The sequence below is a fragment of the Pelodiscus sinensis genome, chromosome 30 (assembly GCF_049634645.1).
Source record: "Pelodiscus sinensis isolate JC-2024 chromosome 30, ASM4963464v1, whole genome shotgun sequence".
Taxonomy (NCBI): domain Eukaryota; kingdom Metazoa; phylum Chordata; order Testudines; family Trionychidae; genus Pelodiscus; species Pelodiscus sinensis.
In genome coordinates this window covers 1,789,726-1,815,885 of record NC_134740.1, presented here as the reverse complement: position 1 = coordinate 1,815,885, position 26,160 = coordinate 1,789,726, and the positions used below count along the sequence as shown (strand labels likewise).

The window sequence follows — 26,160 nt, the reverse complement described above, 5'->3', positions numbered from 1 at the left end:
AAGGAGAGTCCCCTCTCCATCTCCAAAACCCTCAGAAGATCCATCTCCTTGCAGCATTGTCGGCTGGACAGGTCTGCAGATCTCCGCACTCTCGATCTGCCCTGGCTTTGCCCACAGTGCGGGGCTGGAGGCTGCTGTCACAGAGTGTGTCTGGCCTGTAGGTTCAGGCCTTGTCCCTCCTGGCCTGTCCCTGAAATCTAGGGGCTAAGGAATCTTGCTGCAGAACAGCCCTGGAGGGTTTCTGACACTGCTGGCTAGGGTGGGGCAGCGTTAGTCACGTCCACAGCCAGGACCAGGCTGTGAGCCGCTGTTACCCACATCCTCAGGCAGATGGATGGGCAGGGACTCTGTTGGCCATGGCGCCAGGCCAGGGACCGGAACAGAGAGGAAACCTCCCGCTAGGTGGGTGTGGCCGTGACCTGAGAATTGCCCCAATGGGCATCTCCCCCCATGGCCGATCTCCAGTGGATGTTCCCAGACAGGAGAGTATGTGGCCCTGTCCCCACCTGGTCCATAAAAGTCTCAGGCCGGAGGGAGAGGCTGCATGACATGCCCAGGATAGATCTGACGATGAAGCGGTTGGTGCTGGGGCTGCTCCCCTGGGCCTTCCTCATGCCCCCGGGTGCTGGGCTGGTGAGTGGGAGAAGGGAGCTGGGGGTGTGCGGAGAGGGGCCCATGCAGGGTAGGGGACTGTGGGGTGATTGAGGGTCTTCCCCTGAACTACCTGGGGCCGAGGGGCTATTGGGACCCCTGCAGCCTCTCCTGAGTATCTCTGAGGCTCTCCGCCTATGCGGATGGGGGGGATCAGCCCACAGGGCTTCTGTGGGACCCCACTGCCAAGCCGTGTGTCCTACTTGGAGATGCAACGAGCTGCTGGTAGGGCGGCTGGGGAGAGACGGAAGGAGCAGATACTGGAGAGGGGCAAGAGCAGGGAGCTAAGGTGACGGGCTTGGAGCTAAGAAACTTGGGATCCTTTCCCAGCTCAGCCCAGGATCTCTGGGGGGAACTTCAACTTGTCCATGGGGCTCCTATTTCCATGGGTTGCTGACGGAAATCGGGCACCTAAACCCGCTAGGAACACACCCCTGGGGCCTCAGAATCCCCTTTTAAGCATGAAAATGATTGTGTCTGTTTGAACTGGACACTGCTTGGGGAAGGGGTTGTGGTCCATGCTGGGACTAGCACAGTAAGAGGTCCCTGACCTGGGTCTAGGTCCCACAATAAAGCCAATCGCTGCCATTCCTTAAAGGAGACATTTTCCAAAACTCCTGCCCTCCTGCCTGGCGCCTTCTCCCGAGCAGATGCCAGAAGGTTGGTCGTTTTCCGGAGGGACATTCCTACTTTGCATTTTCAACCCCCAAAGGAATTTTTTCAGACACCAAAACCCTAGAAAATTCCCAGCCCGGGAGGGAAAGAACCAGGTTGTAGAAGGAAAAAGGTTCAGCCAAGCTGAAGGGCAGAAAGCTTCCATGGGTGGGCTTTCTTCCATCAAAGCCAGTATCCCTGGCACCGGGAATTCGGTGAGTCAGCGGAGGAGCCTGGCCCCTGTGGGTGGGTGGAGAAGCAGCCGCAGAAGCTCTGTCCGTGCCCTGTTGGGGACTGGCGGGACCAGCCTGGGGTGACTTTGGCCCACAGTGCAGAGAACACAAGGCAGGGTGATGAGTGCCCCACTCCCAGTGTGCTGGGTAGCGACTCCGCACCCAGCCAGGTCAGAGATGCAGATTGACCCTCTGACTCCATAGGGCGCCCTCTGTGTGGGGCAGAGCAGAGGAGGGATCCAGGGACACCGATCCCCTAGGGGAACGTCTCAGGGATGAGGCTTTGAGGTTCCCAGTTCAGATGGGGAACAGGGTCCCAGTGCATAGAGGTGAGGGGGCTCTCTGTATGGACCTGGTCTCCCTCCAGGTATGATCACTGGGGCCGGGAAGCCCAGCCCCACTCCACGCCCTGCATGGCCTCTCTGAAAATACAACAAAGAACCAAGACAACTCTCTGCGGTGGGTTGCTGCTGGAGGAGAACTTTGTGCTGACGGCGGCTCATTGCCAAGCAGGGTCAGTTCCTTTGGGCTGAGATGTAGGACCAGGGGAGGGGAAGCTGGGAGCTCTGGTCCCAGTATGGGGGCAGGGGAGGGGAGGGGGCAGCCAGGCTGGGGGAATAGAGCCAAGGGGTCTGATCTGCTTAGGGGGCATTGGTGAGTCTCTAGGGGCCTCTGCAACCCATGGCCCAGCCCCAGTGCTGGGTAAATTCATGGGGCTACAGGCAGTGAGACCAGCTGGGGTCTGGCCCATGGCCCAGCATGGGGCAGGGAGGGGTCACAGTCCCAGGGCAATTGTGCAGGGTTCTGGGCTGGGGGACTGGGCATTTGGAGGTATCTGGGAGGGAGGAGTTGGCCGTGGGGCGATGGCATCCAAGCACAAAGGAAGGAACCTGAGACCCAGCCAGACAGCACCGCGCTGCCCTGTCCCAGAAAATGAGAATTTGAGCCAGCAAAACACGTATTCAGCTCCCTCCCAAACGCCCCACGTGGGCTGCTCTCGGCTTTTACAGCAGCGTCGCTGTCGTCCTGCAGGGCCCACACCATCAAACAACGGGAACGGAGTCGGCAACGCATCCGTGTGCAGCAACAGTCCCTCCCCGTGCAATACAACAGGGAGACTTCAAACAATGACATCATGCTGCTGCAGGTACCACGGCCATCCCATCCCCCACCCCCAGTGACCTCACACTGCTGCAGGTACCGCCCCCATCCCATCCCCCACCCCCAGTGACCTCACACTGCTGCAGGTACCACCCCATCCCATCCCCCACCCCCAGTGACCTCACACTGCTGCAGGTACCACCCCCATCCCATCCCCCACCCCCAGTGACCTCACACTGCTACAGGTACCGCCCCCATCCCTCTGCCCTGGGCCTGGCTGGATTCTCCATCCCCTGACAGATGAACTCAAGCAGGGTATTTCTCTCACAGCTGCCCTCAAGTTGGAGTCAGGGCTAATTCAGGGCCAGGGCTGCACAGGGGTCAGATGGGACAAGCACCGAGTCTCTCAAAGCAATGTGGCTCTGTCATCACAGTGGGGAAGAGTGGGGGGACTCAGGGCATCTGGGGGCAGCTCTGGGAATCTCCCCCCTTTTCCCTGGCTCACACACGTCTGGCCTCTACCCACACAAGGATCAGCCACATGGCTGGCCAGCACTTCGCCAGTTACCAGAGGGGAGGTGTATGAGACACCCCGACCAGTTTTGTCAGTATCTGCCCCACAGCCGCTGGATGTGGGGGGGGTGTGTATTTCAGCCCTGCAGAGGTTTCGTCCCCACACTTTCCACCAGAACCCGGCCCCAGAAGTCTTGGGTCAGTGCTGGAGACGTTTGGGTCCGATAGCAGCAGATCCAGGACAGGAAATGAAATTAACAAGCAGTGGGGTGGAGGGGCTGAGGAGAGCACAGCATCTGGGACTGCCTGCCTGAGCTGCTGCGAGGGGTGGGGCAGCAGTGTGGCCTAGTGGCCACTGCACAGGCCTGACATTTAAGCCGCTTGGATTCTGTTCCTAGATCTCCTGGTAGATGAGCTTTGGCAAGGCATTGTGCCTCAGTTTCCCCATCTGGACCTAACGGTGCTTAAAATGCTTTGAGATCTGCTGAAGGGAACAGTGTGACGCTCTTGGCTGTTTCAGTGGGACTTAGGTGTCAATTCAGGCCCTGATCCTGAGAGCTGTTTAATCTCATTTAGCTCAAATTTTTTCCAGCCATCCTTCCCACTGCCCCATGGTCTCCCCACAAGCCTGGCTCATTCACACCATCAGCATCCAGGCTGCAGGCCAATGACAGACAAGACAGTTCAAAGAAAATATTTTATTCAGAAAAAAATGACTTTCATTCTCCCTTTCAAGCACCGTTTGTTTTTTCAAACAAGCATCTATTTTGGACATGTTCCACCCAAGTCTTTCTCTTGTCCCCATCTCTTCCAGCGACACTTTCTGGGTTCCTGTCCTTTGCGGGGTTTGCACCCTCGCATCAGAATCACAATAATAAATAATTAAATAGACATGGGGGTTAGGAGAGGAAAACAGGAAAAAATAGCCCTTAAAACAAGCCAACGTTGGGTCCGGCTCAAAACGTCTGAAACAAAGTCTTTGAAATTTCACCTTTTTTTTTTTTTAACGCGGCCATTTGAGGACCCAATGTGGATGTGCTGTGAAATCCGACTGTCCATGCTTTGTGATGGCAGGTTGGCCTTCTAAGCCACACGGCTGCTTTGCTCGTCTCTGTCTGAGTGAAAAGAAAATTTTTAAGCCAGGTAGGGAGTTTGATGGTGGAAAACCCTTGTAGATGAGATCCCACGTCTTCAGATGACTGGAGTATTAAAAGCCAGATCCAAGAATAAATAAGGGAAGGAGGGGAGGAAAGAATAAGAAAAAAAATAGTGAATTAGATGGTTCAAGTTACAACAAGCTGAAAAGTTGTTGTTGTTTTTTTTTTAAGGTTTTCCAGTTACAGACTAACACGGCTCCCCCTCTGAAGCCTCAATACATCTGAAGAAGTGGGTTGTGCCCTCAAATGCGCATGATCCCATTGACATGTTTTGTTCATCTCTAAGATGCGACGAGAATATTTGTTACTTTTTAAAAGTGTTTCCAGTTACAGACCAATGTGGCTCCCTCTCTGAGCCTTTTATAGAAGTGTGGGAATTCTATCAACTCGGGAGGAAAAAAAATCACCGATTATTGGTCTTGGGCCATGGGCATTTGCATTGGACAGTCACAGCACAGACAGAGAGACCCGAGAACGGAAGGAAGGGAAATGCAGAGTCAAACAGCCAGGCAAACACAATTGTGGTGTCAGAGGTAGCTTTTGGGGCACACAGTCTCGGCTGGGCTTGGGACAGCAAATGGGGGGACAACTCAGTTGCTATTTGAGTCCTGTGTTCACGGAATTCTTCCGATATTCCTCGCCAATAAACCAGATTGCATCAAAGTAAATACCAAAAATGATTGACAGTTTCTGCTCCCAGCCGGGCCATCGGTAGGACCCAAATATTGACCAGCCGTTTGGGGTGACAATGCAACAGAACAAATTTTCTAATATCAAAAGGTGTTTCTAGCCCCAAAAGTGTTTCATGACGGACCCATTCCTGATATTTCTCTAACGCTATTATAAATACTCTAATGTAAACTCCCTCAGGGTTCCCCACAGGTATGGAGACCCGTCTGGGCAATTGGGCCCTTCAACGGGAAGTGTCTCCTTCAACTCAACTTCTCCAAAGTTGCATTGATCCAAGGGATGAATTTGGAGATCCTTGTGTAGATGCTGGGGGGGCGCCCGTCCGGATCTCCGTTGGAGACGATGCCCTGCACCACGCCGTCACACACCAGGGGCCCGCCGGAATCGCCCTGCCAAGAAGAATAACATCGGTGATCAGCAAGGGAGGTTGAGGTTGGACGTGAGGAAAAACTTCCTACCTGCCCGAGTGCTGAAACACTGGAATAAGTTGCCTAGGGAGGTTGTGGAGTGTCTATCTCAGGAGATATTTAAGGGCAGGTTGGATAGACACCTGTCAGGGATGGTCTAGACAGTGCTTGATCCTGCCATGAGGGCAGGGGACTGGATCTGGTTACCTCTTGAGGACCCTTCCAGGTCTAGTGCTCTCTGCTTCCATGATATTGTGTCACTTCCTCCCAATTCAGAATTTTCCATAGTTTGGAATCAGCTGAACAAAATATCAAACTGTTTTTTCCTATCGGCGCTGTGGCTTATGGGTGTTGTAGTTCAGGTCTTCATTCCCCCCTAAGGACTTGGCACATTCAGGGACTTCCTCTCCCATCCTGCCACGCAGATTTGCCTCTGACTGAGCAGTTTGGGACCTGGTAGGAATGGAATGACTCAGAGCATTATGGGAGATGTAGTTCTAGCTACTTAAGAGAAATGAGGGGGTCTCAGGGACAGCGCCCAGAAGACATTGCGATGATATTAAACTGATGCTGAATGCTGACAAGGCTTGAAATTTTGGGTGAACTCAACAATCAAATTTCTAGATTGATAGAAATGCCAGGCTGGAAGAAACCTTCAGAGTTCATCTAATTCTCTGCTTGGAGGACAGGCCAAAACGAGCCTAGACCCGTGTTTCTCAGCCAGTGGTACGAGTACCTCCGGGGTATTCGACAGAAGTCTGGGGGCTCGGTCAACACGTGAAATTTGGAAAAAAGCTTTTTGTTGTAAGCTTTACAGCGCTTTATTATTTTTTACTTTGTACACCCCCAAAATTTAAGTGGTTATTGCAACACATTTGCTTAAATAGAAAAAAAAAATTGTGTGTTTGAAAACTGTAGGTACTGGGGGCACTTATAATTTTTTTTTAAAGGGGTACTTTATGAAAAAAAGGTTGAGGAACGCTGGCCTAGACCAGCTTTGATGGGTGTTTGTCCAACCTGGTCTTAAAACGTGTCTACCGATGGATATTCCACCCCCTTCCTAATAAATCTTTCCCAGAGCTTAAGTGTCCTTAAAGTTTTTCATAATATCCAAATTACAGTGCCAGGGTTGTAGATGAAGACCATTACTTTTAGTCCTAATTTCAGTGGACATGGACAAGATTTACTCCCTGTCCTCTTCAGAAAAGCCATTAAAATATCTGATGATATTTATCATGTCCCTCCGTCTCCTCTTCATTAGCTTAAACATGACACATCTTACCCCCCGATCAAAGTTTCTAAACCTCTGACCATTTTTTTTCCTCCTTGTTTTTCTTAGTTCACATAGAAGGAAAGATCTTCTTGACCTCTTAGCCTGGTCCTTTTTCATGGAAAATGTTGAAAGCCACATTTCTGAGTCAAACCTGGTTTTTTGGATTTTCCAGTCAGACCAACATGTCGCCATCTCAACTTTTCTTTGAAAGCAAAGAGTGAAATGTGGCTATTTCCTGTTGGACAGGAACACTGAGTTCACCCAGATCCAGTGCATCCTAATCCTGCGGCAAAAAGCCCCTCCACAGTTTTGGGACTAGGATTTCACCCAAGGTCTTGTCTATTGCTTGCACCTCAAGAGGGAGCACACCAGTAGAACTTTCCAGTGGTGGGGAAGAGCAGAAAAGTTCACAAAATGTTGTGCTGAAAGGGGCCGGGAGTTTCCCCTTTTTCCTTAACGTCTTCCCAGGAATGGTTTGTTTCAAAATCTAAACGCAACACTTCCTAATCCTGGTGCATCATGGTGGTTGTATTTTATAGTCTCCTAGGGTGGGAAGAGACCTCAGGACGTCATCAAGTCCAACCTCCTGGCCAAAGCAGGACCAACCCAACTCAATCATCCCAGCCAGGGCTTTGTCAAGCCGGGACTTCAAAACCTCTAGGGATGGAGATTCTACCCCATCCCAAGGGAGTCCACCCCAGTGCTTCCTCACCCTCCTAAGAAAATTTCAGATGCCTCGTGCCATCATGGAAACGCAGCACTACAAGGGCCCTAAGAAGACATGAAATGAAATCCCTGTTCTCTCCGTTGTGTTACCCCTCCATAAACTTATCAAGGTTCATCTGCGTCTTTGCTAGGTTGTTCCCTCAACTCCTCCAGAACCTCCCTGCTCTGGTGGTTAGAAACCTTCTCCTCACCTCCTGCCGCCTTCTATTCCTGCTTCCTTTACCCCCGTTTCATTTGTTCTAGAACTTCAACGTTTGTCTCCCTCCCGAGCGTCTCCCCACACCCTCTTACGAATTTACAGGACAATCAGACCACCCTTTGCTTGTGTTCTACACACACGCACCAAGGTATTTTATTCTCTTTTGGTCCCATTCCCCTGAGTCTCCCACCAGATCTTCTCCACACCAGAGCCTGCCCAGGTCCCTCTTTCTGGGTCAGGTCTGCCCAGAACTGGCCACCTTGGGGTTGGCTTCTCTTCGGCCACAAGTCTCCCGTTGGTCACCGACGTTCCTCATGTGATGGAGTGACATCCCCAGGTCTCCCTCTTCCTCTGTCACTCCCGGAGGATGGTTCCCAACTCAGAGCAGCAAGGGTTTATGGGTCCCTATGGACCTGGGTTCATGTGAAATTTCATCCTGTTTCCACTACTGCCTTGTGCTAGGCCACTAACTCTAGAGATGTCTCTTTGGAGATACTCACTGAGCTAGGCTGTCTGGCTGGGCTGCATCTCCCAGGATGCACCGGGGCTCCCTTTTTGGGCAACTGGCACATGAGGCCCATATTGGTCTCTATCAGCTCCCTCTCCTGCACCTCTAGCGGCTCCGGATGTGGGGATATGTACCTCAAAAGCTGCCTTCTTGACGAGGGGGCTTCCGGCACACAGCATGAGGGAGGGGTCGTAATGCCAGTACCGGTCCTTGCACACATTGTCGGACACGACCTCCTGCTCCGCTTCCTGCAGAACGTCAGTTCTGGTGTTTGCTCCAGTCCGACCCCACCCGGCCACGCTGCACTTGGAGCCCGGGACCACAGGGACATCGGCCTCTGGTAGAGGGATGGTCCCGACCCATTCGTTCAGCTCCGCACTGTGTCTCATCTGCCGTGGGTGAAAGAGAGTGAATGGACCTGGACCAGAGCAGGGATAACATCTGGGAAGGGGTAGCAACAGCCAACCAGAGCATAGGACTGTGTGTCCAGGGGATGAGTGTGAAGTCACTGGGGGTGGGGGGTGGGATGGGGTGGTACCTGCAGCAGTGTGAGGTCACTGGGGGTGGGGGATGGGATTGGGGCGGGGTGATGGGATGAGGGTGGTGCTGCAGCAGCGCGAGGTCACTGGGGGTAGTACCTTCAGCAGCATGATGTCATTGTCTAAATTCTCGTTGTTGAAGTCGGGGTGCTGGACCCAGCGACGGACCTGGATCCGTTGCCAGTCCTGTCCTGGCTTCATGAAATCATGAACTCCGAGGTAGACAAAGAAGTTGCTGGAAAATCCAAGGGGAGAATATTGGGGGTGTTACGTCCCACTGGACATAGGGTTGGCATTGTCACAGTCCCTTAGAAATGGCCTTGCTCTTGGCCTGTGAAAATTTCTACCTCCTTTTGGGCAACTGAAGAAGACAAAGACCATCAGATTGACCTGTGTGTGTCTTTGAACTTCTCCTCCTCTCCAAAGAGACCTGAAAATACTGACCGGTAGACTGCTCCCCCATGTGGGTGACCTGTTGTCCATTTCTGTTATTGATGGTTCAAGAGAGATGCTGATAAATTGGAGAGGACGCAAAGGTGAGCCAAGAGATTGATCAAAAGATTGGAAAACCCGCCTGATACCAAGAAACTCTAGAGCAGATGGCTTCACAACCAGTGTGACTAGGAATCCATTGGTTTTTCTGTCAGTCATGTTTTCCTGTACGAATTTTTCACAGGAATAGAAACTATCCAGGGGAACAATTTACCAATGACCCTGCTGGATTCTCCATCTCTGGCAGTTTTGAACCCAGATTGGATTTTGAAGGATCTGCTGTAGATAAAAATGAGATGTTCCCAGCTCTGCGTGATGCAGGAGGTCATGCAGAATGACCAAAATAATCTTGGAATCTGTAAATCATTGATGTGCATATGGGAGAGGGAGGAAAAGGTCCATGGAAAAATAAAAATGTTAAGTCACAGCTGGTGTGTTATCGGTAAGCATTTGTTTCAAACCGGGGATCTCAGACAAGGAGGCTGGGCCGAGACAGAAATCAGGGTGTGTGAATGCGTGAAACATACAAATTAAGAAGATAGAAGAGGTTTTTTTAATGCACCACTGCCATCTCTTGGCGATGGACAGCAACAACAGGAAGCTCTGATCTGCCAGTTCAAAGGATCTCTGGAGAGGCTTCCTTATGTGGTTTGCTGGATCCATCAGAGAAGATGTCAAAGACCAGAAAGCAGCCCTGACACTTGGCCCAGCTCCCCTGGACAGACGGTTCCCTCCTCCAGGGTTAGCAGTTCATGAGAAGAAGCGAAGAGAGATCAGCTGGATATGAGTCAACAGGGCGCCCTTGTAGCCAAGAAGGCTAATGGCGTATTAGGTTGCATTAAGAGGAGCATTGCCAGCAGACCCAGAGATGTCATTATTCCCCTTGATTGGGCTCTGGGGAGGCCACGTGGAGTATTGTGTCCAGTTCTGGGCCCCCCACTACAAAAAGGGCAATTTTCATGTCCCATAAAGGTGTCGTACGTGGAGCAGCTCTGATCCCGCCTCCAAGTTGGGGCTTGGCTGTCTCATTGGGGGTGGGAAATGGATCCCTCCCAAGGCACCAACTTTGGGCCAGCCCCAAGCCTGGGGGCACGGTTGGCTCGGGGCAGGGGTGAGGGGATGGGACTTGGCGCGGGTCCTTTCGGGGGGGGCACCAGGAGAGGCTAAGGGGGGGGCTTACCCCAGGTTGCAGCTGCAATGAGCCGCCGTCAGCACCACGTCCTCCCGGATCAGGATGCCCCCGCAGCTCCCCGCAGAGCCGATTTGCACGTAGGCCATGTAGGGTCTGGAGGCGGGCGAGGCCTCCTTACCCCCGATGACCCGAGCTGGGGAGAGACAGGGAGGGGGGCAAACAGGAGGGTGGAATCAGTATCCCAGGGGAACCTGGACCCGCAGCCCTCAGCCCTGTCCCCATCTTCCCTCTGATCAACCCCTCCCCCCCGCCACCCCCCTCCAGCCTGTGCATGTGCCCTTTTACATCTACCTAGTCCCAGACTTTTCTGTCCCATGCACCTGCCTATTCCCACGTAGACCTCTGCATCCATCCATCCTTTACCCCACTCACGCCCGTCCATCTCTCTTCCCCCGGGCACTCAGAAGACTAGGCTACCGATTCCCTATCACTACCTCTTGTCCCATGGCCCCATCTCCTAAGACTCATGGCTAATGGTACCCCGTGCTCCTGGGGTGGGCGGGTGGCCCACCAGCCTGGATCCCCGCTATTTCATGTCCCGAGCCAGGCAAACATGTATAAACAATTGGCAAATTTGCCATTAACAATAGAGCAATTTTGATGTCTCAAAACTACCTGCAAATTCCAGTAAAACTCATGAAATTGTTTAGATTGCAAACTACTACTAATAAAATAAAAATTCTGGAAAAAGTAGAGAAGTTTCTTTCTTGCCATTGGGAAATGAAACGTCTCTCCTTTCTGGTTTGAAAAGTGTCATTTAGCAGTAGAGTGAATTGCTTTAAAAAAGGATTAATTTCACTGTAATCTATCAACTGAACTGAAATCAGACCAAAAAAATCCATACAATTATTTTTACAGTGAAATGAATCCTATGAATTCAACTGAAATCAAAGGAAAAAAACACCCCCTAAAATATTTTACAGTGCAATTAATTCCTTCAACTGAACTGAAATCAAAGCAAGAAACACCCCCTAAAAATTCTTTTACTTGGAAGGTGGAACCTGGAAAAAAATGGCAAGAAATAAGGTTCCAAATCACAATTTATATAAAACTTGCATGTTGTGTTCCAAACGCAACACATTTAAAAAAGAGGGGTTAAAAAAGCACACAGTGGGGGTCCAAAACAGCATGAAAATGCAGAAAAAAAAATGGTTTCTATTCCATGAAAATGCCCCAAATCAAGTCACACCCCCAGATTAGATTTGAAATGATGTTTTAGGGGGCTTCTTTGGGAAGAAAAAACAAAACAAAGATTTGGGGAGCAATTTGTGTTTTTAAGGGGTTTTTCAGTTTGGCCCCTGAACTACAATCTCCTCCCCGCTTCCAGGGTGTGCCTGCCCCACTCCCACAGGGGCCAGGGAATTAGCCGGCCTGTCGGCTCTACTCACAGGAGCGCAGCGGGAGAAAAGCCGTGGAGAGCAGCAGTAGCAGCAGCATTCTTGGTGCAAATCCAGGGGCCGGGACTGGTGTTCTGTCCCCGTCCAGCGGTTTATATAGAGCGGGTGGCGGGGAGGGGCCCCTGGGGAGAGGTGACCCAGGAAGGGCAGGGTCAGGCCCCTGGCAGGCCAGGAATTCCCCAGCTGCCATGTGTGGGGGTGGAGATTCCGCGAAAGGAAACCACCAGCCACAGAGGGGCTCCTTCCTGCTCTGCTTCCTTCCCTGGCACGGGGCCAAGCCTCTCTCCTTCCTGGCTGGGGTTAGGGATGGTGCTGAGGACCAGCAGTGCCCAATGGATGAATTCTTCTCCCACCCCCACTCCACCCCATCTGTGTGACCCCTGGATTCCTCGATTTGCAGGTTTCCAGGGTTCATTCTGCCTTCCTGTTGGATTTGCTCATGACTCAGTTTCCCTCCTTGGACTGCAGAGCCTGCCCCCCCCACCCCCTCCCAGAGCCCAGCTGTGTCTCCCCACAAGGCTCTTCATCCCTCAAGCCCCCGTGAATTGTGGAGAAGCCAAACAGAGCGAGAACTTGCAATTCTCCCTCTCAGGACTTTTTCTCCAGCCCCTTACTCATCGGCCTGGCCCCAGCTCCAATTTGCTGCCCTCCCGTGCTTCCCAGAACCCCTCGTTTCTGCCCCATCTGGGGGCCCCACAACATCCAACAGCCCTGGGTCCCTGCAAGAGTCACCCTGGCGTGGATAGGGCGTGGATTGGGTTCACTCCGCTCACTTGGGGGTGTGGCATGTGATTGCCACTATCCTGCAGTTACCCCGTTGGCGTGCCTCAGTTTCCCTGGGCACTGCACACACACCTAGATGGAGAAGGGGACTTCAATGTGTCCCCCTTACGTACAGAAGGCCCGAAGCCGTTTGTAACCTGAGCAGGGGGGGGAGTGTAAGCCGGTGACACATTTTCCAGAGAAGTTGGACACGGGCCGGAGGCGGCGCTGGCTGAGCAGGCTTTGTGTGGGTGAGTGAATATCTTTGGCTTGTGGGGCGGACATAGGGGCAGGGCCCCGGCTCTGGGCCCCTCACTCCCCACGGTGGATGGTGCCAGTTTCTTCTGCCTCCCATGCTGACACGGCTGTTCTACGCTGTCAACGAATCAACCGTCTTCTGCCTGCCAACAGAGAGTCACATCTGGCTGCACATGGAGGGGTGGGTGTGGGTGGGCCCGGGGGTTCCACCCACCTCTGTGTCACTAGCTTCTGTCGAATAACTTCCCAAATGACTTAGCTAATGGTGTAGAAAGCACATGGATCGAGTAGGCAAATGACACCAAGCTGGGAGGGGTTGGAAGCACTTCGAAGAAGAGAACTCAAAATGATCTCGACACACCGGAGACATTCTCGGAAATAACCAGGACACGGTTCACTAAGGACACTTGCAAATCACTGTCCTGAGGCAGGAAGAACCAGCCGCACACATATGAAGCAGGAAGACAACCTCCTGGGACAGAGGACAGCAGATAAGGAGCGGGGGTCATGGTGGATTGCAAACTAGCGATGAGCTAACAGTGGCATTCTCTTGCAAAACTAAGGAACTTCATTTGTAGCGGGAAAGTTGTCAGCAAGAATCGGGGAGAAATTCTTCTGGTCTATGAAACATTGATAAGGCCTCTGGAACATGGTGTCCAGCTGAGGGCCCGGCACGTCAGGAAAGTTGTGGAGAAATCGGAGGAAGTCCAGAGCAGAGCAACAAAAAAGATTAAGGGATCAGAACACGTGGCCTGTGAGGAAAGAGAAAAACCCGGAGTGTGCTTAGTTTGGAAAAGAAAAAACTGAGAGGAGACAGGAGAGCGGTTTTCAAGTATCTAAAAGAGTGTCACGAGGAGGAGGAGGGAGAAAAATTCTTCTCCTTGGCCTCTGAGGACAGGACAAGAAGCAATGGGCTTAAACAGCAGCAAGGGAGGTTTAGATTGGACATTAGGAAACACTTCCTAACGGTCAGGGTGGTCAAACACTGGAATAAATTACTTAGGGAGGTTGTCCAATCGCCATCCTTGGAGGTATTTAAGGGCAGGTGGGACAGACACCTGTCAGGGATGGTCTAGATAATATTTAGACTGGGATTGCCAGTATCCATGGACATGCAGGTGAATCCAGAGTGTGGGGACCAGGTGTTAATCCTCACAGACTGGACCCAGCTGGCAGGCTGGTATTGATAATAGAGACATACCAATCTCATAGAGGTGGAAGGGACCTTGAGAGGTCCTCAAACTCAGTCCCTTGCCTTCATGGCAGAGCCAAGTACCATACCTGACAAATTGACCCCAGTTCTCTAAATGGCCCCCTGAAGTATTGAACTCACAACTGAGGGTTTAAAAGACCAAGGCTCAAACCACTTAACTATGCTTATAGTGCAGCAAGGGAGGTTTAGATTGGACATTAGGAAAAAATTCCTAACTGTCAGGGTGGTCAAATACTGGAATAAATTGCCAAGGGAGGTGGTGGAATCTCCCTCTCTGGAGATATTTAAGAACAGGTTAGATAGACATCTGTCAGGGATGGTGTAGACGGAGCTTGGTCCTGCCTTGAGGGCGGGGGGCTGGACTCGATGACCTCTCGAGGTCCCTTCCAGCCCTATGATTCTATGCCCCACCCCTTGAGTAGTACATCCCACTCTGTATTATCCATGCCTCCGCTGGTACAGGGCTCACTGCTCCCATTGGCCACGCATGACCGTTCTCGGCCAATGGGAGTTGCGATGGCCCAGACCTGCGGAGGTGCAGGTAAATACAAGCCGCGGTGGCTAAGCCTGGTGAACTGTCATTTTACTGCCCACCTGTGCGCTACCCTGATCATTAAATATAGTTTTTTAAAGAACCCGGAGTATGAGGGAAGGAAACATGGAAACCGTCACCATCCGGGGAGTCCCCATCAGTGTGTCAATAAAACGATGAGCCGCCAGTCTAAAGAGCTGCCAAATTTTACTGAACAGCATTTGGTGATACCAAGCTGGAAGGGATCACACAAGAACATCAGAACGGCCAGACCAAATGTCCTTCCAGCCTAGGGTCCTACCTGATGACAGTGGCCAATGCCAGGTGTCCCAAAGGGAATCCTCACATGATCCCTCTCCTACCACCGATTTGCAAGAGCTTTGGAGGATAGGGTCATAATTCAACATGAGCTGGACGAATTGGAGAAATGGTCAGAGGTAAATAGGATGGAGTTTAATAAGGACTAATGCGAGGTGCTGCTCTTCGGATGGAGCAATCCATTTCTCACACACAGAATGGGACGTGACTGTCTAGGGAAGAGTTCTGCAGAAAGGGATCTAGTGATCAGAGTAGACCACACATTAAATATGAGTCAACTGTTGCGAAAAAAGCAAACATGACTCGGCGATTAATAGGAGTTTTGTGAGCAAGACACGAGAAGTCATTCTTCTGCTCTGTTCCGACCTTATTTGGAGGATTGTGTCCACTTCTGGGTACCACATTTCAAGAAAGATGTGGAGAAATGGGAGACGGTCCAGAGAAGAGCAACAAGAATGATGACAGGTCTAGAGAACATGAGCGATGAGGGAAGACTGAAAGAACCGGGCTTGTTGCGTTTGTAAAAGAGAAAACTGAGAGAAGACATGATAGCATCTTTCAAGTACCTAACAGCTGAGGGAAGACTGAAAGGCTGTGTCTAGACAAGTTTTTCCACAAAATCATCTGCTTTTGCGGAAAAACTTGCCAGCTCTCTACAGTGGGTGCTTGAATTTCCGCAAAAGCACTGACGATCTCATGTAAGATTGTCAGCGCTTTTGCGGAAATACTATGCTGCTTCCGTTCGGGCAAAAGTCTTTTTCCGAAAAACTTTTGAGCAAAAGGGCCAATGTAGACAGCAGAGATTTGTTTTCTGCAAAAGAGCCCCGATTGTGAAAACGGCGATTGGGGCTTTTTTGCGGAAAACCGCGTCTAGATTGGCCACAGATGCTTTTCCGCAAAAAGTGATTTTGCGGAAAAGCGTCCTGCCAATCTAGACGTGCTTTTCTGAAAATTCTTTAATGGAAAACTTTTCCGTTAAAAGCATTTCCGGAAAATCATGCCAGTGTAGACGTAGCCAAAGATTTGGGCTTGTTTAGTTTGGAAAAGAAGACTGAGAGGGGACATGAGAGCAGTTTTCAAGTACCTAACAGGTTGTTAGAAGGCGGAGGGAGAAAAATGGTTCTCTTGAGCCTCTGAGATCAGGACAAGAAGCAATGGGCTTAAAGTGCAGCAAGGGAGGTTTAGGTTGGACATTAGGAAACACTTCCTAATTGTCCGGGTGGTTAAACACTGGAACAAATTTCCTAGTGGGGTTGTGGAATCTCTACCCCCTAAAGATATTTAAGAGCAAGTTGAATAGACACTTGTCAGGGATAATCTAATGGTGCTTGGTCCTGGGGAGTTGTGGCCCCTCCTCTCTCCTTCCAGAACAGACGGGCAGTTTGCAGACCCACACAACCTTGGATCTGAAAGCAAGCCAAAAGTGCTATCAGCTTAGCCTTGAACAAAGACGCAGTGAAGTTTCTGGGCTTGGATTTTTAAAACAATACTTTGTTTCCTTGGAAGGCAAATTTAACCCTTGGGGTGCAGCTTTTACAAATGTACAATGTATCCATTTTATTCTTTTATGCAGTTAACCACTTAAGTTTCAGTAGAAGTTCTTATTTCTCTTTAGTAGGTTTAACAGTCTGTAGCCAAATGTTTAAATTGGATTGTGTGGGGGGTTTCGTTTGCCTAGATGATTAAAGGAGGCTGCAAGAAACAAGGAGTCATTTGAAATCATGTTTTCCTCCTTACACGTTACAATATTGCTTAATTGCTTTTCTTTAGAATTTGGAGGAACACTTCCCGTAAACTGGTAAACTTATTCTAAACTTGGTGTTTTGCTTTGGGTTGGGCAAGTGTGTTACAGGAGCCCGTGTTTCCAAAGGGAAGAGCTAATTCCTTTCAGCTACTTTCCGTGTTTCCTCTCTCTCTGTGTATGCGTCATGAAGAGGGGAAGAGGGGTGATGTGCTGAATTCCCTCCCCTAAGTTTGGTTGATACGGGTGTGCCAACTGAGAAATCCTTTTTTTTCTTTTTCTTCCCCCACTTCTTGTGCGTTGTTCGGCTGTAGCTGCTTGTAAGTTACATTTCTCGCGGCAGGGCGGATTTTTGAGTCTGCTGGGTTTCGAGTGTCAGACCTTAGCAGCTCGTGAAATAAGGGGAGTCGTCACTCCCTCACATATCCGCTGAGTTTCGAGGTTCAGCTGACCCCCCCCCCCCCTTTGCATTCAGAACTCCCTCGTGGGAGAACCCTGGTGCAGCTGGGATCAGCTTAAGTCTCAGAGCTATGCAGCGGCATTCATACGTCACTCATTACATTCATACTCCTTTTCCACACACCCTTTTTTTCTACAGTTTCCACATTTAGATGCATCTTTCTTTATTGTCCAGTTCCCAGGGGTTTCTATTAAGTGGTGCTGCTCTAAGACACCCATCACTTAATATCAGACTTCATGAGGCTCCTATACTAGGGAAGACCAGGGCACTGGAATTCTTGTAGACGGAATTTTCCGCGCGCGTTTTGAAAGTCTCTGTAAGACACCAAGCCGAGAGTTCGCCTGCTCACACTATTTTCTTCTGCGGGTCAATGAATCAAGAGTTTGCCTGCTCGCATTTATCCCTCCTCCTCCTTATTTGGTTGCGAGATGCTGGACCAAAATCCTCCCGCTCACAGGGGTTTCTGGCACCTGCCCCAGTACGACCGAACACCATGCCTGGAAACAGCTTGGAGGAATGGGGAAGTGCTATGGCCCGGGGTTAGCCTTAAAGGTTAGTACTACGTCCACAAATGAGAGAGAGATGACAAAGCTTTCCCACCGTTCCGGGTGCCGAGGGAGAGTCATGGCACCACACCAGCTTTTAGCGTCCGAACACAGAGGGCCCAGTATGTGGGGTGCTGTGATTGCTACGGTCACCATCATGGCTGCTGTTCCTCCCCAGCCTCAGCTGCTGCAGTGACCTTTTCCATTCTTGGCCCCACTGTTGGCCTCCCTTTGCTCTGCTGGGTCCTGCCACTCTGCTGGGTCCTCCCCCAGCATCTAGCTACCCTTCCCCCCCCCCCCCCCCCATTTCTTGAGCAGGTCCTTCCTTACTGCCTGCTCTCCCTCCCACTCCACTGCCTTTCCCACCCTGGCTGTGTCTAGACTGGCAAGTTTTTCCGCAAAATCATCTGATTTTGCGGAAAAACATGCCCGCTGTCTACACTGGCCGCTTGAATTTCCACAAGAACACTGACGATCTCATGTAAGATTGTCAGTGCTTTTGCGGAAATACGATGCTGCTCCCGTTTGGGCAAAAGTCTTTTTCCGAAAAACTTTTGCGCAAAAGGGCCAGTGTAAACAGCACAGTCGTTTTTTTTCTGCAAAAAAGCCCCAATGGCGAAAATGGCGATCGGGGCTTTTTTGCGGAAAACCGCGTCTAGATTGGCCACGGACGCTTTTCCGCGAAACGTGCTTTTGCGGAAAAGCATCCTGCCAATCTAGACGTGCTTTTCGGAAAACGCTTTTAACGGAAAACTTTCCCGTTGAAAGCATTTCTGGAAAATCATGCCAGTGTAGACGTAGGCCCCATGTCTAGTGTACGTGTGGGGGTGGGAGAGGTATGAACCTTCTCCCTTCCCCTTCCTTCCTCCCCTCCCTCCCTGGTGCTCTCCTTCCTTGGTTAGAGACGTATTTAGATCAAGCTACGGTGGACAGCAGCTGCTCTGGATGGCAAAGCTCTGGGCTGATGCATCAGGAAGCGAGACTTTTTGCGCGTGTATCTTTATTAGTTGTTGGCTACGGAGCAGGCAGAGAATCCCAGTTGGGCAGGCGAGCTACGCAGTAGAGGATCAGATATTTAATCTGGGCGGTGGATACTCTAGAGGACCAGCACGTGGGGAAGGCCCAGAGAGGTCAGGGCCGGGGTCAGATCCAGCAGGAACGTGCTGGTGGACATTATGGGGAGGATCTCCCCCAAGCCGGCACTCGATGGGCCCACCCTGGGGAGAGCAACAATCCAATGGGTCCACCTCAAGCTTTGGCTTCTAACTGACATGACCCAGGTGTTCCCAACCAAAGAAGCAGCCAGCCCTGAACCTGGCTCCTAACTCTCCTGCCTTGGAGCTGGGGGAGGGGACTCTATCTTGAAGGGTGGGATAGGAGACTCAAGAGGGAATGTGGGGACTCAGCCCCACTGCAAAGCAGGCCCTACGTCTGGGCCTCTCCAAAGGGCTGAAGCGGTGCAGGGCTGGTCTAGGCAGTGGGTCCTGGCAGGCTCAGAGCTACGGTCTCCTCATGGTGTCCTTGATCCAGTCGCTGTAGAAGGAGACACTCGTATACGTGCCGGGGAGGGTCCCAGATGTAGATCCCTTAGAGACAACCCCCTGAACTTTATCCTTACACACGAGGGGGCCGCCGGAGTCACCCTGCAGAACAAAACATGCCACCGATGGAGCAGAGCTCAGTGAATCGGCCCCCTGCCCCCCGATGAATGCCCAGTGACACGGCACTCTCCTCCCCCCAACCCCGATTTCTCACCATAACGGCACAAATATGGACACACTCGTGCATAAGAAGGATTTGCGAAGAGCAGAGGTACCTGTCCTGCATCCTTGCCTTCCTGTGGACGGCCCGCACACAGCATTAACATGGGGAAGTAGAATGCAGACGTGCATTTATCATCATCCAGCACCTCCACATCCACCTCCCGGAGCCTGCTCACCACAGAGGAGTTGTCCCCTGGAACGGTGCATCCCCATCCAGCAATATTGCAATTGGTACCACGCGGTAAACTCTCAAAGGGACCGGCCATGGGGATGGTTTTCACATGTTCATTCAGCTTTGCAGGACGAGCCAGCTGGGACACAGCAGTGAGGAAGAACAAGAGAATGGTTGCACTGACGGGGAAAGGAATGTACACCATCCCCAGCAGCACCCGAAACCCCTTGGGAAAGGCAGCATACGGATGGTGTGGTATGTGCAGCAGTGTGAGGTCACTGGGGGTGGGGGATGGGATGGGGCGGTACCTGCGGCAGTGTGAGGTCACTGGGGGTGGGGGATGGGATGGGGCGGTACCTGCAGCAGTGTGAGGTCACTGGGGGTGGGGGATGGGATGGGGCGGTACCTGCGGCAGTGTGAGGTCACTGGGGGTGGGGGATGGGATGGGGGCAGTACCTGCAGCAGTGTGAGGTCACTGGGGGCGGGGGATGGGATGGGGGTGGTACCTTGAGCAGCATGATGTCATTAATCATGGTTCTGTTCCTGTATTTTTCATGCGGGAACATTTTCGATACTTTGATCTTTTGTCGTCTCAAGTCTATTAGTTTGTCTATGTTGTGGGCTCCCAGGAACACAGTGATCGCTCTGTAAAAGCAGGTGCAATACACGGCCCGTTAGGGACAGTCATGTACAGGAGGTAGGGGCACAGCGTCTGTGGGTGTCACTGGTAAATGCTGCGTTGGGGGGCAGTGCGAGGGGCTGACTGCTTCAGCTGGGCATAATCCTTGCCCAATGGTGCTGGGTCCCTACTGGTGACCACCAGCCTCTCAAGGTATTCCTTGAACTCCTTCATTCATTGTTTTGGGCCATCTGGATCCAGGCAGTGGTCCATACCCAGCCTCCCAGCCCAGCACCCTGCAGAGATGCCCTGGGGCTGTGACCCCTCCCTGCCCCACACTGGGCAGTGGTCCTGACGCCAGCTGGGCTCACGGTCCGTAGCCCCATTGATTTACTCAGCGCTGGGGCTGGGCCGTGGGTTGCAGAGGACCGTAGAGACTCACCGACACCCCCAGAGCAGGTCAGACCCCTGGGCTGTACTCCCCCAGCCTGGCCACCCCCTGTCCTGCATAACAGCACCACAGCTCCCCGCTCCCCTGATGACCCCATATCCCAGCCCAGAGGCACTTACTCTCCCTGGCAGTGAGCAGCCGTCAGCACGAAGTTCTCCGCCACCAGGGACCCACCACAGCGAGCTATCTTATCTCCCCGTTCTATTTCCAGATAGGCCATGTAGGGTCTGGAGTGGGGCCGAGCTTCCCATCCCCCGTAGATCTCACCTGGGGGGAGACCAAGTTCATTCAAAGAGCCCATCCCCTCTCTGGGTGGGGACTGAGCTCCCCATCTCAAAAGGGATTCCCCACAGCCTCCTCCCACCCCCATGATTCTCTCCCCGCGGGATCCCTGTGCCAGGATTGCTGCTCCCTACTCTGCTCTGCCCCACATGGGGCTGGTGGGCAAATCAGAAGATCTCATCTGGCTGGGTGGGGAATTGGTACCAAACGGACCCAGAGTAGGGGCAGTGATTGCTCAGCCTCATGTTCACAGCTCTGTGGGCCAAAGTCACCCCAGTCTAGTCCAGCCCGTCCCCTGCAGGGGCTTCTGTAGCTGCTTCTCCACCCACCCACGGGGACCAGGCGGGGCTGCTCCTCACTGATCTCACCGAAATTCCGGTGCCAGGGGAAGTGGCTTTGACTGAAGGAATCTGACCCCAGGGAGCAATTCTGCCCTTCAGCTTGCCTGGATTTATTTCTTCTGCAACCTGGTTCTTTCCCTCGTGTGTGGGGAATAAGGGAAAATTTTCTGGTTTTGGTGGCTGCGGGGCTTGGTGAACTGAGCCCAGCCACACCCCAGGGTATGAATTCAAGCGATCAGCCTTCTCCAGCCCAGCCCAACGCACAGGGCCCCCTCCCCAGAGCCAAGGCAGCATGGAGAACTGGGGCCCTATGCAGGATCTTGGGGGGCTCACAGTGAACCAGCAGTACCTGCTGGGGCAAAGCTGGCCTGAGAATGGGCTGTAAAAGATGGGGTACAGGAAAAGGAGAGGGCTGGTCAGAGTGACTCAAGGAGCAGGATATGAACATGGGGCTGTTACGGGGTACAGGCCCTGTCATGGGGCATGTCACCCTGTGAGACCAATCCCACAGTTCAGTTTTCCCCCACTCACCAGCCCCAGCCCCGGGGGGCAGGAGAAAAGCCACGAGCAGCAGGATCAGGAGCAGCATGGTCACCGTCTGAGGAAAGCGACAGGGCTGGTGTCTCAGCTCTGGGGGATTTATAGAGCCAGCTGCAAACTGGACATCACGTGGGGAGCTGACACAATGCTGGTTCTCACAGAAACCTCAGTGTCATGTTGCTGTCACTTGCAGGGGGACACAAAAGGGAGAGCTGATGGGTGGAGAACAACCTCTCCCTAGAGGAAGGAGCCCAGGGTAGGTTCCTTTTGTACAGAGCATCCTTCTCCTCCGACCTCTCATTCCTTAGATCCTGCATAACTGGCATCTGGCTCACTTGCAGCTCACCCATCTCCTCCGCTCCAGCAGCACATCTGGTGGAGAACGCGGGCGATGCTGAGTCACCTGCTGGTTTGGCTGGGTTCTCTGCTTCCTCCCCAGTGCCTGTCTCTCAGCAGTGAGCAGAGGACGGGGACTCTTCTGGGAATTCCTGGAGCCCAGCCACAAAGCCCTGATGAAAAATTCTCTCCGTGGGTGGGGAGCACGTAACCCACAATTTGATGCACCTAGGGGAGCACAGATACCATGGTGATGGAAAAAGCTCTAAATAGGGTAGAGCCATGTTCCTCTGAGCCTGCCCCATGGCTGGCAGAGCTAAATACAGAGCAAACATCCCCACGGTACAGGCTGAGTGCTTAGAAACCGGACCCTGGCTGTCCAGATTGTCTCATCGCTCACATAGCTACAATTCTGGCTGCCGTAAAGCCACTTAAAATCACCCCTCGGCCCTGGCCCTATTTCTCCATCCAGTCCCTAGCCCCAGAAATGACTCGGTATTTTTCATAAAGATGCAGTGCTGGGCTCAAGGGACTTTGTGCAAATCTCAGCTTTTCTTGGGGTAAAATGCCATGTTTGGGGCCCCCGAGGCTGTGGGGCAGAAGTTGAAGACCCGAAACCTAAATGCGTAAAGCTCTGTAGCCTTCTCCCTGTCCCATTCCCTTGGGCCGCCCCAGTACCTTGGACAGCAACCACAGAGCATGAGACCCCCCCAACCCCGTCTCTCCCATAGGCTGTGTCTAGACTGACGCGATCTTGCGCCAAAGCGCCCGCTTTTGCACAAAAACATGCTGCCTGTCTACACTGGCCGCGAGGTCTTGCCCAAGAACACTGACGTTCTAATGTGTGAAATCAGTGCTTCTTGAGCAAGAACTATGATGCTCCCGCTCAGGAAGAAGCCCTCTTGCGCAACTGTTCTTGCGCAAGAGGCCGGTGTAGATAGGCAACATGAATTTCTTGCGCAAGAAAGCCTGATAGCTAAAATGGACACCTGAGCTTTCTTGCACAAGAGGTCATCTACACTGGAACAGATGCTCTTGAGCAAAAGCACATCTCTTGCTCAAAGGCACATGCCAGTGTAGACGTGTTCTTGCGCAAATCCTTTAACGCAAGAATTCTTAATTCAAGAGTATTTGAGCAAGATTATGGCAATGTAGATGTAGCCATAGGGTATTCTCCAAGCCCCCTACAAATGGCATCTTCATGTCTCATAGGAGGTGGCCTGGTCCCGGGGGTTGGAGCCCCATCTGTATGGGGACAAGAAACCTCATATAAGTCTGGCATGTATCTTGTCAGTCTTCAGCTTTTAGCAACCATGGAAGAAAACCCCACACTGAACACCTCAGTATTTTCATGTGATGGGTTATTTGTTCCCCTTTCCGGCTCAGCAGTGGGCTGACACTGTTCTGTATCTTTCTCTTGCTCCTAACGCATTTGAAGACCCTCCTCTCGTTTCCTTTTCTGTTCCTTAGTAGGTGAAACTCATGTTGTGCCCTAGTCTGTCTCCCAATGGGAGCGGAGATACCCCATGCCGGTGGAGGCACAAGTAAATAAGGCCATGTTAGCCCCGCCTGCTGGGGCTAACCCTGGCAGACGGAATCCAGCCTACTGCCTGGGATTTCCTCAGCCCTTGGCTAGTGTATCGTAAACATATGTGTCACTGAACATCTACAAAGTACTCATAAATAAGAGACGCTGCTTATTCAGTCTTGTTCTTTGTGGCTCCTTAGGGCATGTTTTTCTTCAGACAGCCGGGGTGTCTGTTTATCTTACAAAAGATGTCTCCTTTTTGTAAATAATCAAGCATGCAGGAGATCTTGGACCTCATCATTGTGTGGGAAGAGCAAACTGTTCTTCCAGAGCTAGAGGGGAGAAGGGGAGGACAAGCATGGAGCGTGCAGGAGATCTTGGACCTCGTCATTGTGTGGGAAGAGGAATCCTTTCTTCCAGAGCTAGAGCTGAGCAAAAGGAATGCCGATCTCTATGCCAAGATAGCGAAGAGCATGGAGGAGAAAGGATATGCCCGGGATGGCGAACAATGCTGCATTAAAACAAATGTGGTGAGGCAGACCTACCGGAAAGCAAAGGAGGCACACGTATGGTCAGGAGCATCATCGCAAATGTGCCACTTCTGTGACCACCTGTGTGGGATCCTAGGGGGGGACCCAATAAGCTTCCAAGGCCAGGCGGCAGATTCTTCCAAGGACTCACTGACAGCCTCGGCAGTCAATAGTCAACCGGGGCAACCTATGTTGCCAAGAGCCAAGAACTTTTCATTCTTCTGAAGACAGTCCTCTCCTCTCAGAATGTCTCTCAGTCGTGCATTTAACCTGGCACAGGCACTTCTGGTGGGCCATGTCTGGACTCTGTCCCCCATCCCACCCACAGGCTCATGCCCCAGCCTGTCCAATAATGTGGCTGCCTAGAAACAAAGTCCAGCTGCTCCCCTGAGAACTCTGGGTTGTTCCTGCTGCATGGTGGTCGCTTAAAAGCATACTGGTAGCTTTGCGCAGAACACATCCCTGTTGTCTGTAGAAAGGCCTTCATTCTCTGTTAGCAGATTCACTTTTACCCACCACGACGTACTTCTTGAAACGTTAGCTCATCACTTTTCAACATAGTGGGAACAGCAGCAAGGTTGACGGGCACTGCCCTGGCTCTGGTTGCTGTCCATCTGGCACAAAACCCACTGGTGACTCTGCCCACTTGAGACTTTCACTGATATGCTTTGTACTCCAGTGTTGCCAGACCACATACTGTTGGCTTGGCATGGCAAGGTGTCGTACGATGGAGGGAGGAGGCAGAAAGGCCTCCCCAGAAACTTTGTGAGAAGGATGAAAGAGTTCCTCTGTGAGAGCTTCATGGAGTTGTGCAGGGAGGATTCTTGCTCCATCTCCAGACACATAAACAAGTAAATTGGGGTCCTCAGCACTGTGGAAGGAAGCATCAAACCCAGTTGATGTCCAGTGTCTGCCCATTGGAGCAATTAGGGAAGAAAGGAACGCATAGCTGGAGGAGACAGTCCCGGAGTCAGGGGACAGGAAAATGATCAGGAACCAGAACTGACGAACCAGGAGATCCTTCCCGGCCAATGGGAGCTGCAAGAGTCCATACCTGCTGCCAGAGTCCACCTCTAGTGCCTGCCTCTGCACTAGCCTAAGCGTTCAACAGGTTTGTAAAGAACAAGCGAGGAGAACATGAAAACTGTCACCACTCAGGAGCTTGCATCTGTGTGTCATTTGAAAAAAATAGCGGTTGGTCTAAAGGGCTGCCAGATTTTACCGAGCAGCATTTAATCATAATGATCTAATTAAAATTAAAGGAGCCACACCTGTTTGCAGATACGTCAGCTCTAAAGGAATCACAGTACTACCCATTAAAAGTTATTTCGTACGGCGTTTCATATAAAATCATTTAAAGGGTTCTTTTACAATTAAGGAGAGAAATTAGATACTAGGTCCTCTTCCCTTTTTTGTTCTTCTACGGAAGGGAAATAGATAAAACTCCCTTCAAACAGTTTGTAAAATAACCAAATAATTAAGAAACAAGATTAACAGCGAATATGACAATACACGTGCTAACCACAAACTGCCTCCTTCCCACGGCAAAACCCTAGCTCTGTTTTTCAACTTTTGCTAAAGGAAAACTTCTGTAGAGCAATTATACGACTTTGATTACCAAAAGCCCCTCTGCTAAGATAAAGCTAAAGACCAACAATCTCAACTTGAACAACACAGACCCTCTAAACTTTGTAAACTGTAAAAGTCCTTTTCCCATCCCTGACAAGTAACATTCACAACAACTTATGGGTATGTCTAGACTACATGCCTCTGGTGAAAGAGGCATGTAGAGTAGGCTACGTGGCATAGGAAAATGAAGCGGCAATTTAAATAATCGCAGCTTCATTTAAATGTAAATGGTTGCTGCGCTGAGCCGATCAGCTGTTTGTTGGCTCAGCACGGTAGTCAGGATGCTCTGTGGTCGACATCAAAGGCATTTGTTGACCTCCCAGGTATGCCTCCTGGGATGAGGAGTTATTTAAATTGCTGCTTCATTTTTCTTTGCCGGGTAGCCTAATCTACATGCCTCTGTCGCCA

The 26,160-nt window shown here is 51.6% G+C and overlaps 2 protein-coding genes across 2 annotated transcripts; both read right to left on the bottom strand.

Annotated features, from left to right (window-relative positions):
• Positions 1-3,839: 3,839 nt before the first annotated feature.
• On the bottom strand, positions 3,840-11,787 carry LOC102455738 (duodenase-1-like). Its single transcript, XM_075911812.1, has 5 exons — positions 11,724-11,787; positions 10,324-10,468; positions 8,751-8,886; positions 8,247-8,501; positions 3,840-5,388 (listed from the first exon to the last, which is right to left on the bottom strand). The coding sequence occupies exons 1-5, from the start codon at positions 11,770-11,772 to the stop codon at positions 5,242-5,244; spliced, it is 732 nt and encodes a 243-aa protein (XP_075767927.1). The 5' UTR covers positions 11,773-11,787; the 3' UTR covers positions 3,840-5,241.
• Positions 11,788-18,556: 6,769 nt separating this feature from the next.
• LOC112547170 (mast cell protease 1A-like) lies at positions 18,557-21,843 on the bottom strand. Its single transcript, XM_075911811.1, has 5 exons — positions 21,721-21,843; positions 20,686-20,833; positions 20,003-20,141; positions 19,378-19,635; positions 18,557-19,204 (listed from the first exon to the last, which is right to left on the bottom strand). Exons 1-5 carry the CDS (start codon positions 21,776-21,778, stop codon positions 19,061-19,063), a joined length of 747 nt encoding a protein of 248 aa, XP_075767926.1. The 5' UTR covers positions 21,779-21,843; the 3' UTR covers positions 18,557-19,060.
• Positions 21,844-26,160: the final 4,317 nt, after the last annotated feature.

Coding starts and splice junctions, on each gene's coding strand:
- LOC112547170 (XM_075911811.1), bottom strand. CDS start 21,778: ATGCTGCTCCTGATCCTGCTGCTCGTGGCTTTTCTCCTGCCCCCCGGG. Junction 20,834..21,720: donor GCCCCCCGGGGCTGGGGCTG/GTGAGTGGGGGA, acceptor GTCTCCCCCCAG/GTGAGATCTACGGGGGATGG. Junction 20,142..20,685: donor GCTGCTCACTGCCAGGGAGA/GTAAGTGCCTCT, acceptor CTGCTTTTACAG/AGCGATCACTGTGTTCCTGG.
- LOC102455738 (XM_075911812.1), bottom strand. CDS start 11,772: ATGCTGCTGCTACTGCTGCTCTCCACGGCTTTTCTCCCGCTGCGCTCC. Junction 8,887..10,323: donor CATTGCAGCTGCAACCTGGG/GTAAGCCCCCCC, acceptor TGGATTTTCCAG/CAACTTCTTTGTCTACCTCG. Junction 8,502..8,750: donor ATGACATCATGCTGCTGAAG/GTACTACCCCCA, acceptor CACCCACGGCAG/ATGAGACACAGTGCGGAGCT.